Source organism: Pieris brassicae, chromosome 6 (genome assembly GCF_905147105.1).
Source record: "Pieris brassicae chromosome 6, ilPieBrab1.1, whole genome shotgun sequence".
Lineage (NCBI taxonomy): Eukaryota > Metazoa > Arthropoda > Insecta > Lepidoptera > Pieridae > Pieris > Pieris brassicae.
The window spans coordinates 3251060-3270470 of NC_059670.1; the positions used below are offsets into that span (position 1 = coordinate 3251060).

The 19411-nt window shown below is 31.9% G+C and overlaps 1 protein-coding gene across 2 annotated transcripts in view; it reads right to left on the bottom strand.

The window, feature by feature from the left end:
• Window positions 1-19411, bottom strand: part of LOC123710666 — a 144382-nt gene that overhangs the window by 62512 nt on the left and 62459 nt on the right. For both annotated transcript variants that reach the window (XM_045662713.1, XM_045662714.1), the window contains exon 2: window positions 581-634. In XM_045662713.1, coding sequence (XP_045518669.1) covers window positions 581-634 — 54 coding nt within the window. The remainder of the gene's footprint in view (window positions 1-580; window positions 635-19411) is intronic.

A 19411-nucleotide genomic window follows, 5' to 3' on the forward strand; every position in this document is an offset into this window, starting at 1 on the left:
TGTATTTTCTAAATTACCAAATTTTTTATTCATCTTGAATAATACACTTAAAAAATTACATATTTAGATATACCGTTAAGTATATATTACAATAACATACCAAGGTACAGAATCAAATCAGTTTTATTATACAAAATTTAAAATCATAGTAGAAATTGTTTGTTCGACACGTAATCTAGCGGTAAAAATAATTTTGCGTTTGTACGCCATCTATGTATTAAATTTGATAATACAAGACTTGAAAGTTAATTGTTAATCGTTAATGCGACATCTAGGTAGTATTAAGAGAAATCATATTTGAATTGCGCGCCACCTATGTTACAAGATGTACACTACAATAACACAGAGAAGCAACTGTTTGTACTGTTAAGCGACATCTAGTAGACTTATGTACTTTATATATTTTAAGAAAGACAGTATTTTTTACATATTTTAGCACGATTTCAGTAGATGTCGCTTACATGAGCTTTATTAAGATTGAACGATCTGTGTGAATGGTTTTAATGGATTTAGATGCCCTTTTTTGACATTTTGCTATTTTGCAGGTGTTCTTTTTACAATTTTTTTGTTTAACACTTACCAGTGTCGTTGAGCAGCCCATGGATATCTGTGGTCGAGCCATCGGCCGACATAGCTGGAACAAAAAAAACTAATATTAATTTTGAGGAAGAAAATGTAATATTATTTGTTTTGTATGTTCTCTTATCTTCTGAAACATGTTATTAAAATATATAGAAAAAGTGAGGTAAGGAATTTAAAATTTATTTAGTAGATAAACTCATAATAAAAAGTTACTGGTCGCTATATGCTGTCGTGTAGTTCATATTATGATTCATAGCAACCTGAAATTGAAGCCCAACAAATTAAATCTATTACTTAACACAAAAATTACACAAATACTAACATTAACTCGTAAACTTGCACCATAAATAACACAAATTTCAATTTGATATTATTTCAAAATAAGATGTTAATAGAAAAGTTGGACCTTCTACGACCGCAATCAGATTAACAATTTAGGAATTAGTTACGTACAAATCTGATTAAATTTTCTAATTACACATACGTTATACATGTAATTTTACAACAAAAGAAAGGTGTTTGGAACATTCAATAGATGATATATAGCACGTGGTCGGAGCATAAATAAATAATTTTATATCATCAGTCATGGCGATGTTTACTTCAACGTCCGTATTATTATACGTAGAATTTTGCAGTACCAAGGTCAGGCTAAGCCGAGCGTGACCGTCTCGAGATGATTGGCGATCAATCTTGACAGTGATAGGGCCGACTATAATTACTATATTCTCGTGTACACTGTAACCAAACTCTTCCAAAACGGCTTGACCGAAGTTTATAATTTTTGTCTATATTCGGTACGTCGATATGTCGTAAAGTATTGTATATACGCCTAAGTAGTAAGGACATGTCACCCCAATATTGACGTGAATATGCATTTTCCTAGCAATCCAAAAAAATTAATGTTAAAAAAATCCAATACTAAATTATACCATTGTATAGTCAAATGATTAAAGAGTTCCTTACAATAAGCGAGAACAGTGAGCCATCGCCGCCACTTTGAGGTTATTTTGCTGCGTATAGAGATTTTCAATTAGTATAACTTTCGACTTGCTTTAACGATCAGCTGTCGTCAAAATCTATCGATTGTGAAAAATCATTTAACCGTAAATAATAGCTCTTTTACCACTAATACCTACTTTTTAATATCGATATTACTACTGAAATAATATTTATGCGGCAAAACGATTGCTGGGTTAGCTAGTTACTCATATAAAATTAAAGCAGTCCAGTGTAGCAGAATTAGACAGACCGTTTATACATTCTAGCCGGTGGTTCACGTTCTTATATTATTGCTTGTGAGACAGATGTTTTTATTAGCACACTGGCTGAATTCGCAAGAATTGCATTATTTATAATTAGTTATAAAATGGTTTGGATTTTAAGTTATTACTTATTATGTTTATATTATGTTTTCTATTGTATTAGTATTAAGTTACTGTTAACATATGAAATAAGGAAATAAATAAATCTTACGCTCATACGACTCGCGGGTGGCGCCGGGAGTTACGCCCATGGGCTTGCGAAGGTCTGGTCTAGCACTCCCTGTCACGTTTTATATTCTTAACTAACCACAATTAAACAGAACGATAACCATGTCGTCTCTTGTTTTCTATTCACACGTAGCTGGTCTTCTGGATTAGAAGATTAAAGCTACCTTAATATTGCGCTATAGGAAATAGTACTTGTATAATTTTATTTTCGAATTCTTAGTTGATACTCAGTTGTGCCGTAAAGTTTTATTGCAAAAACCATTTATTGTACAAACTTATTCGTCATTTTTTTTTAGCAAAAGCCTTATCTAATAGATTCTACACAAAAACACCAAACCTACCTAACAAAAAACTTAATACTTAATTTAAAAATAGCTGTAAAAATTTTAAATACATAATTAAATATTTTCTACTCAAAGTGGCGGTTGTGTTTTGGATGAGCTTATAAGCTTAACGATAATATTACACTGAATGATAAAGAAGCAAGGAAAATAGTACAAACATACGTTTTAAATAAAAAAGTTATAACCGGACTTAGTACATTACAAGGGGCAAGTTTTTATTAATGCGATTTATGTAAATATTACGGATATAAGTGATAATTACATAATATTTAAATATAATCAATATTCATACAGATAATTGCCTAGCAATAGTTTAATGGTGTCAGTCGACTATTGTTTGCAAACAAAATATCATGCGTGGGTGATTTTTTTGTGAAGTTCAAGGTAGGTTGTACTTTGAGTATTTCATAATAGATTCTATACACTAAAATAAATATAAATTATAATTATTTTCTAAAATTATATTACGGAACGGGAGATCAACAGCAATAAAAAACAGTTACTATTATTATAAGCTGAACCTACCTGTTTGAACAATCACTATCAGATGTTTAGTGGCTTCTTACCTAAGCAAAAGTTCGGAATATGAGTCGATAGGAAAGATCTCTGAATAGATAAGAAAGACTGATAAGAAATGTCACTGTCCTAGGCCTTATTGTCTATAATTATAATTACTTTCGACAAACAGTTCAAGGATAAAAAAAAATGTTTAAAAGAAAAGGGAAATTCTTTCGACATTGCGTGAAAATAATTACGGAAGTAGATTAAGACAAGGTTGAGGAAAAATTGCAATTATCGAATCGGAAGCGACCGCAGAGGTCAGAGATCATCGGTATTCCGACATGCGCGTGCGCGCCAAATACAGTGGGCTACCGATACACAATATTGACGCATGACTGTTTTACTACATTATTATGATTCATTGCTTTAATATGTCATAAGTAACATGTCAGAATGGATGAAGCTAACTCTGATATTGCGCAGCCAAGACTTCATCCTTCTGCCAGCGCGTCTTTTTCCCTCGACCTTGCCCATCATGATGACTTGTAGAAGTCGGTACCGCCGTAGAACTTCTTCGTTCGTGACACTATGGACCCAGCTTATCCTCAGCATTCTTCAGTAACACCACATTTCAAGGGCGTCGAGTTTCTTAATGGTTGCCTCCTTCAAGGTCCAAGCTTCGCAACCATACATTACAACCGGCCAGCAACATTGAAGCATCCTACTTCGGAGGTGTAAACTGATGTCTTTGATGCAGAGTACCTTTCTCATTTCGTAGAATGTCATTTCAGATCAGAAGTGAAGAAGGTCATTTCAGGCCAGAACTTAATTTCTGAGTTAAATGTATTGAATAAATTTTATAGATTTTTTACTTTTGTATATGTTTGAACCTTTGTATAAATTATGTATTACATATGTATGGTTATATCTTTAGTAGAATTATTTTTTGTTACATATATTTGTGATAGTTGTAGGAGTACAAAATAAATGAATAACAGAGAAATTGTTTTATCCATTAAAAAGAGTGTTATCTTTTTATCTAATTTAAATAGTTACAATTTTCTTCACCTACGTAGTAATAATAATAAAAAAAATGGAACAAATTTAAAAAGTTTGGTCCCTGTGCCGGTATACCTTTAACGCCGACAGCATTTCCTCGCTGTATTGCGATACTAATTCGTTGAGCGAAGCAAGCACCAGTTATGGGGACACTGGTACTATCTACCAGGTGCCAACTTTATATCTTTAAAAAACGCCTGTGCACTTGAACCCCACGGCCCAAGAGTCTCTACCCCAAAGGGAACAAAATTGTTAAACTGTATACTTGATTTAAATATTTTAATATTGCCTGGTTTTATGTCCATTCACTTTAAGACAGTTAATAAAACAAAGCGAAGCGTGAATTAATACATCGTAATACAAGTTCAGTCATATAAATCGAGTAAGATGTCATGATATGTTGCTTATCTTATACTTTATAAATAGTACTCCCTCCACTGCAGTTTGACAGTTCCATGTCTCAAAAGCATATTGTATCATTAGTAAAAATAAGTAGTCAAGCTTATTCTAAATGGCAAGAAAATCGGTATCAATGCAAAGTCAATCTCCTTTACCATATCGTATTTATTATATCATAAAATGGAGAATTTCATAAGAAAATAATAATTTAACTACAGCGGCCATTATCATTTCATTATAACCATCAAATTGCTTATGTAGAATCTCAAATAGCGAGAAATATAATTAATGTTATATAACTGCGAGTTAATCATAATAGTATTATATCATTTGTATAAATAAATCAATTCCGCGTATGAGTTATAATGCATTCAGTAAATACGTGACGTAAATCTTCTCATCTCTTTGACATTGTACTTAAATGATAAACAATTGAAAAACTCCCCTCTCGAATGAAGATTTATTTTTCTCGTGGCAAGTATTTGTTCGTTTCAGTCTGGTGACGTTACACCTGGACAAAGGCCAGTACGACCGGTTCCCCGGGCTTTGGATCTCTCACCAGGTCATCTGTCCACCTAGTGGGAGGCCGTACAACGCTTCGCCGACTGGTCCTCGGCGTCCATTCCAGGTCTTTTTGCCCCAACGGCCACCGTTCTTCGGGCAATGTGCCCCGGCCATTTAGGCTTCTACGCCCATTTTACTATTACAGTGACTTTAGTTCTTCTACTGATTTCTTTAAAAAATATGTTTATTATGGAATATCAGATACAGGTATGACTTATTCCACGTCATTAAATTTGTATCGCAGTTACCCATACTTATCGGCAAAGACCCAATACTCTTTTAAAATATTAAATCATCATACAATATGACCAAGTACAGTACGGATGAAGAAACCAGAAAGGAGGGAGATACGGTCTGCTCTTCTTCAGGTTTCTAATTCCACACACCGACCATAGACCTCTCTATTGCTTGTGTACCGGGCTTGAATACGAAGAGACCAAGTGTCACTTTAAACATTGAGGGAGCGAAATCGCTGAAAGCTAGTTAATTGTTTAATTAAAGTGGGCTCTTATGGCTTAGTTTATTTTTCTTATTAGTAGTTCTTCTATATTGGATTGTTTAATAGTCTTTGTTAAACCAATAATGTAATTTACTGGTATTTAAGAAGTTGTTCTTATTATTAACACTAGTAAAATGAAAATCTATAACCATTTATGAGACTTAATTATTATTAAACTATTTATCCCGCTTTTGTAATATACAAATACAATTTTTAACATAATATTGTTTCCCCGCTTTTAACTATGCTATAATACTATATAAAATAATGAAACTCAACAAAGATGCAAGCTTTAAAACGGAGATGAGATCCAAATATCACAAGCAAAAATATTAGTTAGTAAAAATAAAATGGTGGAAATTTATACAGTATAAGTTTCCACAATTTTCTTTGCCTTATCTTTTCTATTGAATGTCTTTGTTCAAAACATTAAAGGTTAATTGCAATCTATAACAATAGATAAGAACAATTGTGGTAATCCTCGCTGTTGGTTTTATAATGTAAGTGGAGGATTAATAACATACACTTATCTTAAGTAATTTATAAATATTTTTAACGCCTGTAGGCAAACATTGTAAGTATAATCAACAAATAATATACAGTCGGTATATTATTTATTTATATGTTAATAATTTAAAAAAATTAAACTTATGTTACTAAGGAATGATGTAGCACTATTGAGGTTTTGTGTTTATTCATTACAAACACAAAAATACAATTATTTATACTATTAGTATAATCATTGATTTAAGCTGATTTAAAAAAATATATTTTCCTTGATAGCTAGAAGATTGACTGAGGTTTAACCATATCAGGTTCTGATGATAGGATCTTGGATTAATCGAGGCGTTAAAATATATTATGGCATTTTAAATTTTCGGAAAGCACAACAGTTGATAAACTGATGATGAAGACGATAAATGAACTACCATACAATAAAATTTGAATGTAAAATTATTAAACGATACAGTATTAAAGACAAAATCTTAAGTGACCTTTATATATACTTCTAAATGATTTATTAAACGTTTAGGGGGATTCGTGTGGCGGAATCTATATGCCTTACTGCCTGGGTAAAGAGGGGTGGCTAACAAAAATATGAATGAAAGTAAATAGAGGCTCTACAAACCATTTATTTTCAGATTTTTTATTGTTTCGAGATCATTTGTTTTTCTAATAGGCAAGTAGGTGCTCTGCCTTCTGTGCCTGACACACTGTCGATATGAAGGGTGTAAGGCATATCATATACACTGTATACATATAATGCTCTTAACGGGATGATCTTATAGACATGAAACATGAGAGCAAAGGCCAAGATGTGGGCATCAATAAGGGGTTACGTCGACACTAGATGTAGATATTTATATATGCTAAAGTTCAACTATGTTGTTGTGGAAAAGGGCTGGAATATGAAGGGTGGTTCCAGACGTAGGGAGAATGTCAATAACAATGCACAGTGAATTTCCCATTTAGGGTTTTTGAAATTAATTTAAACGTTCGAATTTTAAATGGAAAATTGTAAGGAATATTAGAGTTTGTGTTTGTTTCATTATAAATGCAACTGTAGTACGCAGGCATGATAAAAGCGGTGAAGATACTAAAGAACTCCAGGTAAATTCTGTATTATTTTGTTTTTTTATTGGTTCGAAAAAAAATGTTAGATGTCGTTTTTTCCCTTTTTTTTCTATCCATCATTATGCAAATATTTCTTATCGTGTTATTTGATTAATAATATACTATATTTATATTCTTAACATGTCATCATAATCTTAAAATATACTATATGTTAGTTTTTTCTATACTGCATGTTCATGCAGAAAAAAATACCGAGCTTCGTTTAATTAATAAGTTAATTTGAGTTGGATCCAAGAATTAATTATGACTATAATATTATTTTATTATCCTATACTCATATTGTAATTCTACTGTGTTTAAATAAAGACATTATGAATGTATTGTATAATCAGATTTTATTAATTTATAGTCTGTGAATACTCTATTGTGATAATTAATTTTATATTTAATCTGTGCAAAGTCAATTGTCATATTTAATCCATTGTCATAATTAATCAAGCTAAATCATTCATTGTTGTTGCAATTTATTTTACCAAGGACTATATTCTATTTTATCGTAAAAGTTTTCAATTTCAATTGAGATACAAGCTGAGATTTTATAACTCTAGAATCATAAGTTAACAAATTCTTCAAGTATTAAACTGACTTTAGATGAAGCCTTTTTTCTCCATGTAATTTGACAGCATTCGACAAATTCCTAAGTGCCTAAATTTATCATATTTAGTTTAGTTATATGTTCTTTGGTATTCATCATGATTTAAAAATACTATAAAGTAGTAAGTAAATACTGGTCATAGTTATATAATATTTTCATTTAAACGTGCCGTTCTATCAACATACTTCGCTTATCAAGATCAAATATATTTTTATCAGTCATATTGTTTGATGTTAATCCCCGTTAAGATTTTATACTGACGAGTAGCAAATGTTAATTGGTGCTAAGGTATCGAGGTGTTTTATAAATATATCGTTTATCCGAAACAAAGTCGTAAAAGCAAAATATATTTATTTCAAGAAAAATAAAAGAAGGTTGTTTTTCAGACTATTATTACTAGGATACTAAGTATATTACATATACAAATATGTATATCAAATGAAGACCTATTCCTATTTGGTTGAAACATGCATTTAGTGTAAATAGTTGAAAAATAACTAGTGTTACAGTACTATAAAATATATCAACCAATGCCTTAAACATAAAAGTAAATAATTGTGTTTTATCACGTCATTGCGCCAAAAACTAAGGAGAAATTAAGACTGATTAATAAGTTATTAATATGTATATTAATTAGATTGAACTTTCATGCGAAAACGTAGGTAAAGATCATTAAATTATAAATTATTCAATAAATTGCGTTACAATTTTTTATTAGATTAAAGTATTTTAAAATTTTCTATTAGATGGTGCAACATGAACTTCACTTAAATCCATATAGTTCATAATTCATAAAAATCAGCCTTTTAATTAAAATATATTCGGTATGCAAATTTATACGTTATAAGGTCTATGCCTTCCTTATCAAAAAAGGGCATTGACCAGACAAAATAAAATCGTTGGGCGTGTGAATTTTTTTATCATAAACGGCTATTTACGCAGGTTACGCTTAGAACCTACTGAATCAATTTTTACATTGTCTAATTAATTTTGTTCTTAATAAAACCTATCATCTTCATATTTTTCATTCAAAGTTTAATTTTTACAAGCTTTTTTTCCTGATAGTTAAAATATGTAATCCGCCATTTTGCAGCTGCGGCCATCTTGGATTTACAATGGTATCGAATGTATTAAATTATATTGTCATCACAACTAAAGGTGCACGCACACACCATTTCAATTACAAGGTTTGACCCAACCACTATAATAAAACATTCATACCTCTTTTCTAAGCCCTATGCTTACTAAATCGCTAAAATTAGTTTTCTGTTTCTGCAAATTGTTATCGTTAGAAGATTCTCCACGTATGTTCAATCAAAATGTCGACCTTTCGACCTTCTAACGCTCTTGGCAAATTATATATTTGCTAGCCCAACCCACGGGCTAATTGGCCAAATTGTATTCACTAATGTTTTATGACCTTGACTTAGGCCGTCTATAATAATTATGGGCTTATAATACAAATGATATAGGGTGGACAAGCTTCGAGCAAAGTCCGAAAAAGTCCGTTTTATAGAAGTATTATTATATTTCGTTAAGTTACTAAACTCACATTGAGAGATTTTACAATCATCCCCTTAAGGCAAGTAAATGATCACATGAACTCGAAAAAAATATTCATTTGTCAGGAATCAATATCACGCTTACCAGATGCGCCATTAGAAGCAGAAAAAGTGACAATTAAAATATAATTATTCAATTGAAATGATACACAATAATTATATAAAAATACATTTACGTATTCGTGACTGAACAAAAAATTTATGAAAACCGGTATAATTATATCAAGAATAGCTGATGATAACATCTATTTGATTTATTATGGAATTATTCAGCTAAGGTCAATGTTAACCAGTTTGACATTGCGTTAAGTGGGTTTAATATGGGACTACGATAGCGCCTGTTGAAACTAGATACATCAAACGGTCTTCCTTCCTGTTGCACCACTATGCAACATCTATACGTTTTGACTCAAAATGAGTGTTTTGCCATGTATTTACAAACGTAGGTAAAGTAATTGACAATAGATTTCATAATTAAGCGTAATTAAGAATTCATTATTATAAAAATATCTTAATACACATATATTAATATTCGTACATTTTATTAAACTCATAGTCGTAATAAATCGTCTATGAATACCATTATTCTATGTATTAACGAGATTTTTTTTTACAAAACCAAAGTCACATACACTGTTGACCTATTTCTGAATTTTACATTTAATAGTGAGATATCAATAGGATAATGCTGATTTTAATTGAATACTACCTATTTATTTTGTATTATTCCATACTAATATACAACGTCTCCAAGGGTAGTTTGGAGGTGTTTAAACACGTGCCTGGGACCTAAACCTGTCGATAATACCGCTACTTCTCAATTGCAATCTCTAATTCATTGTTGAGTTATTTAAAAAAAATATTTTCATTTTTACCTATGAGATGCAACGGCCAAGGTTATTTCCGATACCAAAGGCTACCTGTCAGTTGCAAAAATCACCGTTAACAACGTCTCCGACACTATCGACATATATGTTCGCAGAGTGAATTCACAGTAGCGATATTGTGTACATTAGGAGTTTAATATTATATACTTTATTTAATTTTTGCTCAACATTATCGTATTAGCATATTCTGGAAGCATAATGTATGTGTTTCGGTAATAGATAAATACATCTTTTTTTGTTTTACTTTACAGAATAATATAATAAAATCATAATGTTACATTAGAAAACCGCTGTGGTTTGTGTAAATGTAACCATAGCAAACTTGTTTATCTATGTATATGCCAACATTGTGACAGCGCTATGAATATTGAGAAATTACTTTCATCTTTCATCAAAATTTCGGGAACTCTATAAGAGTTAAGAGTATCGGCCTGCTCTTATGGTAATGTGGTAGTGTTGGACATGCCATCGGAGTAAGTTAGAAGGGTCTTAGAGCTAACTGAACTCTCAAAAAGTATTATATTTCACAAACAGCAGTCTACACTGGGAGTTCTTATGTTCTTGTTCATCTGCATTGCATATAAAAAGTGAAAATGAATAACGAATATGTCTTGTAATTTATTACCACGGTAACATAAGATAATAATAATAAAACTTAATTCATGACAGAAATATTGTTATTTACTGGTACATGGTGCAGGTAAACATGGAAATCTATTGAAACATAAAAAATAAAGTCGTATAACACCTTACGTATGAATGAGTGTATGCGAATGGGTATGTGCGCGTATCTGAACACAGAGAAGGAAAATCGGAGCCAAAATATGTAGTAAGACCTCTGCAGAATCCATATCCAAATCGGCTAGTATAATTTTTAATGTACTTTGTGAGTTTATATCTGAAATAGTTTGACCTTATATTTGACAGTTTTATCTCAATTTACACACGGTTGTATTGTAAATTGGTTATGTTGTAATATCGATTTCTGTTTAAGCATGAAGATAAGTAAGAAATAAGTTTTACAGTTTTTAAGTTTTTTTTATTTGTAATTTACTTCGGTTGATAAAATACGTCATTAGATGTGGTGCTGTTATCTGTGATTGCGATTAAGCGTTTTCTAAACTATGAAAAAGTCTGATTCATTCATCAAAATCATAGGTGATTTAAGATGCTAATAAAGAGCAATTATAGTTTGTACCGTGAGTCTATGCTCTGATATGTGTTGATATTATTTATAGTACCGTAACATAATCAAACCATGAGTCGCTTTTGCTCTAGTCGGGTGTTTATGCGATTGTACATACATTATACAGTGCCACATACTTTTCTTTGCTGACGGCTGAAATTGGTACTACCGTCGCCATTACGAAATGTCGGATTGACATTGTTTATTTTCTGTAATTTATTGGTTAAAATGTATTTATTTTTATTCCTTGTATTATGAATTACAATTGCAAAGTTATTATTAGCGAACGGTTCTGATTGCTAGGTATCTTAAAAGATATTATATTAATAGTACAGGTAACAAAACCTATTATAACTTAACCTTTTTTGTCACATTTACTAAAGCCTAAAACTGTTTTTTCTATATATAGATTTCTAGTATACATTGTTTTACTAAGACAATTAAATAAATTGTTAATTATTAAGTTATGCAGACTTCAAATTATTCCTCTTTTAACGGTTAATTTTTATTTACTGGCATTACTAATATCCATGACTGTGACGCTCTTAACGGCCAAGAAAAATATATGAATATATGATGATGACTGTGTAATTGTGTGTGTGTGAAATACGAAACAAATCCAAGTGAAAGTGTGCATGAAAAGATGGATTAAGAAAAAAAAATTATTTGAGGATTTAACAATGATTCTGTTTTGTTATAGTTGAGTGTACGGAGCCAATGGTTTAAAGTTGTTTTACACAAGATTATGCAAAATAAGGGTTTTATTTAAACTATTGTAGACCTCAGGGATGAGAATTGTACGCTGAGACCACTAGAACAAAACGGCAACTACTTATTGTAAATAGTAGTCAGTGAATAAAGGCTTTATTTACAAGAAGATATGGATTTTTTTTTTCACTTACATTATTCATAGAACAAAATTTTACTAAAGCGAGTTTTTAGCAAGTCGTTGTGATATCGCAGTCTATACAAGCATTCATTCATAATTCCAAGTAATTATATAGTCAACGTTGTCTATAGTGCATAATAAATCATAAAATATAATTGACGGTTGTAGGAAACAGTTAAATAGTTCTTAAATTGTCTTTCATGCGTAATGTTTTCATGAAAATAGTAAAATGGCACAAAAGATGTTTCTTAGTTTTCCCGTCGTGCATAAATTAAATTGTAAACGATTACTTTGGACTTTGCGCGAATGAATAAAAAGAATACAAGACAAGTTTTTAATATTTTGATGATTAATTTTGGAGTAAGAATCCACTACAAATAAACTAGAAATATGTTGGCTATACATACATATTTAAACAAAAATTTTATAATAATAGATATGAAAAACCTAATATTGTGAGCCGTCATGATGGACATCACCTTTCGATCTAAAAACTACCAAAGACTGGTAGTTTACTTACTCCGCTGGCTTAGCGACCCAAAAAGTGTCGTGTGCTCCGAAATGAGAAACTTTTAAAACCAATTATATACGATTTAAAACCTTTTTTGACAGTTGATTTATCGAATTCAAGTTTAAATTTTTATATGTCGCAGCTTAATAAGCCGTTCAATTAACAGCCTAGCCTTTTAACTAAATAGCGCCGTTTAACTAGCGGCCTGAAAGATTTTTCACCGTATAATTTCCAACAATATTCAATAAACTGGCTGGCTAATGTTTAGGCCACTTATACGATAGCCAAGAGGCAGACATAAAAGAGATGAAACTTCTGACATAACAAAATATTTCTTTAAAAATTTAATTGCTCTATCAGTCACAGCTAAATTCACCTTATAATGACACTACACTCTTCCATTGTACTTGTTGTTCTTCACTAAACTTTGGAAAACACTATCAAAGTTGTGGTTTGCCGACGCGATATTGATAGTGTGAAGAGTTTCGTTTCGAGTTTTGAGTGGCAGAAAGTGGAACTTAATTTAAACTAACTGTCAACGGGCTAGGCAAGCAATGAAACTTCATCGATCCATGTCATTTGCCTAGCTGATTCATCAACTAGCTGAATATCTTTAAGGCCGCTGGTTAAACGGCGCTGTTTAGTTAAGAGTCTAGGCTGTTAATTGAACGGCTTATTAAGCTAGGTAGGTTGCGATATATTATACAGCTTATGATATAGACTTCTATTTAGAATCATTATCGTCTTAGAATTGGAGGGATTATTTGGAATGTATGCATAACCGGTATGTGAACGCGAGGCAGGGTTGATTGTCCGCATAGACTGAGTGGTGAGACGGCAATTTGTCTTATCACAGGATAGCTTGAGAGTACTAGAGAACTACAAGCTTCATTAATGAAAAGTAGAAATAAAATGTGTGCCTGTACTAGTGTACACACGTACGACGTGAAACCTCTTTATGACCGTCTTTTTCAAAAAATGATCTACTATATGTAACTTTACAGAAATTGTACTAGATGTATTACTATCATTGTTATCGTTTTTATATATTTTTGTTATTGATGGCTTCGAATCAACTTCGGCGCGTAACCGAAAAATGTGACGCGTAACCGAAAAATGTGACGCTAAATTTTCAGTAATAAACAGTTCTATGTCTGGCACAATCATTGGGTGTTAGACACTGGTTTCCACTAGTTTTTCTTTACCGGATAATGAATCGTAATCGTGAACTTATTATTTGACAATTCTGAGTCAATCTATCTATCTTAGAATTAGTGGACTTCAAAATTTTATTTTTATGATCAAGTCTTTATATATGTAGTTGACCCCTCAGATTTCACATGCAATGTAGGTAAACAAGCATACAACAATTATGTTAGGCAACATTTTGATGCAACATTGGAGATGCAATAAACATTTTTGACGTAATCTTTAAAAGTTTGATTGCGTTGGATTACTTTTAAATTGTAAGATTAAAATACGTTTAAATGTGTCGTATAAACGATTTATGAAAAGAGAGAACTTATTTTAGACTGAACTAGTTTTTGTGATGTGTCATTATGACGCAAATAACACAACTGCATCTAGCAAAGTATGAAATAATATATGCTTTTGGGATTTTCCAAGATATAGGTTCAAAGATAATTTTACAGTACCTGTTAACTTACGATAATATGCATAAATTGCATTTTAGAGCTGGTTTTTTCACGTTGTTAATCCAAATGCCAGAAGGAGGAAAATAACTAAACATTCAATTGTGATTTAAGGCTCAGAGCACGATTAATGAAACTTACAGTATACCTCGGCCGTACAAGGTTTTCATTGTCATTAGTATAAAAAGAAAATATTTGTATTTTTGTCAAGATGAAACTCAAAGAGTAGTAGACAGGAATAGAAAATTTGTCCATTATTTAGTTGTAATATAATGCTAAAGTATAATTTATTTCCAAATTATTCAAGAAAAGGCCAGCCGCGCGATGATGGCGCATGCGCAAGTATTTTGTACACGTATCTGTCTAAAGTATTTAGCATTTTGATGATTGTCTCAGGTTTATTTAGACTACACAATTTAACATGTGCTAGCATAAAGAAAGCGTGAGACTTAGTTCCATTTATAAATAGATTTTTAAACAGAGTAGTAACCTTTTTTTTAACCTGAGTAGAACCCTAGTAGTAGTAGCCACATAGAGTAGCCTTTCGCCTTAGCCACGCAATCAGGCAGATCTTTGGCCGAAAATCCAGGCAGGAAGGAAGTGTCAAATCTCTTTCTGAAAAGAGACTCTATTTGCTCGAGCTTAGGTCAGGTGGGCTTGGAGTCCCGCCGAGCCCGATGATATGTATGGGGGAGTCGGGGATCTGGGTTACCTCAAGAGGTAACGCGAGCACAAGTGCTATTTATCTTAATGATAGAAATATGTTACATAATATGTGGCATGCGCGAATATAGTTAGACATTTTAAAAGCCATGTCGTCAGTACCGTGTTGGAGTCACGTAACATGTAGTATGAATATTGAATGTACAAAAATGTTTTTTTGTTGTTGTAAGTACTTACATACAATCTTTGAATAAGTGATGTTTTTGATCGTGCTAAAATTTGAAATTAAACTTTTAAAATACAGGAAAAACTATTATACAACTAAGATATCCCAAGTGAGATCTCTGCCAATTAAATAAACTGAGATATGGTGTTTCCATCCATTATTGTTTTCAAATAAACATACCATCAATCCCAAAAGACAGAACCAGTGAAGATACACAATGAATACACAGTATTTTGGAGTCTAAAATGGACGTATCAGACACAGAAACTTGATAACTTGCCCCTTCTTCCTTGATAATAGCGCAAATTAAAATGTATATATTCAGGCGAGCTGCCAAAACGCATTGTTACGAAATAAGCGTCTATTAGAATATAATTATCCAAGTTGAATTGTTCTGACTTGACGTCATTAAAAAAAGTTGTAAAACAAATGTATGTACACTCCTGTCACTCAAGGTTACAGTACATTTTACATAATAGATGCTATTTGAAAATTACCAAGATAAGGAAGTAAGCCGTAGAAAATCTATTCAAATTATTTCCGTCGCTAATTTGAAGATCCCAGTTATAAGTTGACAAAACCCGATACAATATTACATTGTTAGTTGTTGTAAGTGTCGATACAGTTTTATAGTAATAAAATGTATAATTTGTTAATAGTTTAAAAAGGTTAAATCGCCTATTAAATGTTAAGAAAAACAGTTTGAGAATTTTCAAGCACTGTAAGTTCTTTAATTAATCATTATTTGAAGCCACTAGGCCAACACTGAAAAGCACTTAAAAGTAAAGAAAATATATCGATTCATAAATTACAAAAACTAAAGGAAAATTGATTTAAAAGGCAGCATCTTATACTAGGCAGAGGCAGGCAGACCAAGCTCGTTAATGAATCTCTTTATCATGAACCTGGTCATCCCTTATTATGCGTTCTAGCAAGAATGAGCGGATTTTTGGGTATGATTTGAAGCAGCAAATAGACGACAAACAACTATTATCATCGTTAAGACAGCATAATGAGTGAATTTGATGAGTTATTTAAAGCCAAGGTTATATTTTGCAATAAATTTGAGTACGATAAGCACGTCCAACAAGAATAATAGATTACAACTTTTATGACTTATAATTTCTTTAACGTTCAGCCAGGGTCTACTTAAATAAACAAGTGACACATCTTAGGAACAATACGTACGTAATTATGAGCGTATTTTTTATTTCGTATATATATAACACCTTGCTAATCATCAGGCCCAAAATAATTGCTTAGCATGTGCATGACATTCTATACGATATGCTTAAGGGCGTCTTTCTAGACGACCTTGAATGTTGTTGATGGAAAAGTAGCGAAAACATTTCCTTGATTTGTCAGAACTAGGTGGAACGCGTCAACACGTGACACATAATACAGATTGGAGTGTACGCACGGCTGCTATGTATTCCAATTTTAATAATGAATCCCAAGTATTACTATATTACTCATAATATGTCAATTATTACTGCTCAAAACAATTAATTAATGGACATCGTCATATATTCATAAATAATAAAACTCAATGAACAATCGTAATTATCGATAGTTTGAACACAGAGGAATAAGTAATAACTATAGTAATGTTATTGCCATAAATACGTAACATTCTTAACATATCAAAAACGGCAAAAATAAAATATTTTATTACTGATATTTCCAGTGTTTCTTTTGTAAGAATAACCACGCCGAAGATTTTTCATTTCATTTCAGCCTCAAAGGATATATATATATATATATATATATATCTAGCATATTAGTTACCGTACCGTACTTTTCCGTGAGTCTATCTTAAAAGACAATCTGATATTATTGAGAAACTTCAACAACCTATTTAAAATAAATAATTTATCAATATAATAAACAAGTAGGTTATCAGCCTCCTGTGCCTGACACACGCCGTCGACTTTTTGAGTCTAAGGCAAGCCGGTTTCCTCAGAATGATGTTTTCCTTCACCGTTCGAGTGAATGTTTAATACGCATATAGACAGAAAGTCCAGCATAGCCGGGGATCGAGCCTACTACCTCAGGGATGACAGTCGCACTGATGAAGCCATTGCTCCTGAACAACAACTACCTTCACTTGTTTTATTTTAACTATCTGTATGTAAACATAATATTTGATATAAGAAATAATAATCTGTAATAATAATAATCGGGTTTATAGGGACGAGTTTTAAACTGAAGCAATTGTGATTATTTTTAATAAATATAAACAGGTTCCATTTAAATGTGTGGTACACTCAGGTTTAAGATTAAGGTTTGTGATAATATCTTTGGGAAATTCCCATCATAAATTTCAATTTCAAGTAATCTATCATATGTTAAGAGTATCTTATCAATGGCTAATAATAATTATACCATACGTGTTAAGTAGCAACAAGACGTAAATTTTTAGGTATTCAGAACGGAATTTAAAATTAGTTATAGTGTGAAAGGGCGGTCACATAGCTCGCATTTATGATGGCATATGAGTCTAGAATACCCTTACTTCGATTTGAAAGCGGGAAGAAAAAAGAGAGGATGCAGAGAAACTTGGGAAGATGGAATAAGGGATAGCAGGAGTTATATAACCTTACATTACTTTAGTTACATAAATATATTTTAGTAAATGTTTAGAAGGGTAAACCAAATGTTAGCCATTGTCGACCCTAAGCCGAACCAATTCAACTTAGGGTCCTTCAAGAAAAGAGCGTACCAATTCTTAAAAGGCCGGCAACGCACTCGCGAGCCCTCTGCCATTGAGAGTGTCCATGGGCGGCGTTATCACTTAACATCAGGTGAGCCTGCCCGTTTGCCCCTGTTCTATAAAAAAAACACATGGCCCCAAAAACACAGACCCATGCCTAACATGGAGCCTCATAAATTGTAATACAATATTCTTGTTTCTGATAATGTCCAAAAAGATCAACTTCACTTATACCGAAACTGAACCAAAAAACCACTTGTTTGTTGCACCAAAAAATTATTACTCTTGAGCCAAATTAGTTTTTGTAAGCGTGGCAACCTTACTACCCTTAATTTTATATTAGATATAAGCTCATGTTTAAAACCATTAAAGCCAGTTGTTACCCAGCTTCAAACAAAGTGTTTTATTTGAAAGAAATCCATACAAACAAGTGTCACAAGGAATGACAAGTGGAAGAATTTGAACCTTCACTCCGTCGGAGGTCGAGTGCTAGTGGAAAACATGTCAGAACTTAATGTTAAGTACTCGAATAAAGGCTATTTTTATTTTTTTTATTTTAGTTAAATAACTCTAGTCTAGACTAACATAATTATAAAGCTCACTCAGACTTATTAAGAGTAAACAAGTCTAGCACATAACAGGAATCTTGAGAAATTCTAAACTACATACTAGTATGTGGTTATGCTCTTCCGCATTGAAGGATGTTTACTTTGCGGCAACTGATAACAATTTATCACCTGATATTAACATAATTATTCGTGTCTAAACAAAGAATTTGTTTTCCTTTTACACAATAAAATCCGTTTCAGATGATTTATCGCGCGCTAGGCGTAAGACCGTTCGTTTGATTCCCGGACACCAATTTGTTTATGTGCGCTAATTGCGTCTAAACACAATATCCATGAATACATACAGAAATCTGAGGGCAAGAGCTAATAATTTTTCTATAGAACAGTTTTATTAAGCTGCCTTAATAATTTACATTAGAAAGCATATTGAAAAAAGCGTTCGTTTAATTTAATAGTTGTATCTAAAAGTTTCAACGTTCGATTCCATACAAAGTTAAGACCCGAACTTTCATTTTATTTTATACAAATTAATCAAGTGAATTCTCACTGATTTTCGTGACTAGGTTTAAATAACCCAACCCCAAATAAGAAAATGATACGAAATTGGGCTGTGGCCTATCCATTATGGAAATGTCGTAAAAGCTCAATTTATTTATTAGAAGGTCAGTGAAATGGGCTAAGTCAACGATGGGAGAGGCTTTGACGTAAGGAATCAAGGTCCTTATATATTTTACGTATAACTACAGTATAAGTATATATTTTTTAAATTTCAATAAGTACTAGTTTTGTAGTAGACGACAAAATAATACGTATCTCTCAAGGTTTCTGCTCTCCAGTTAACATATTCACTTAAATGTATGCCATCAATTTCATATATATGGT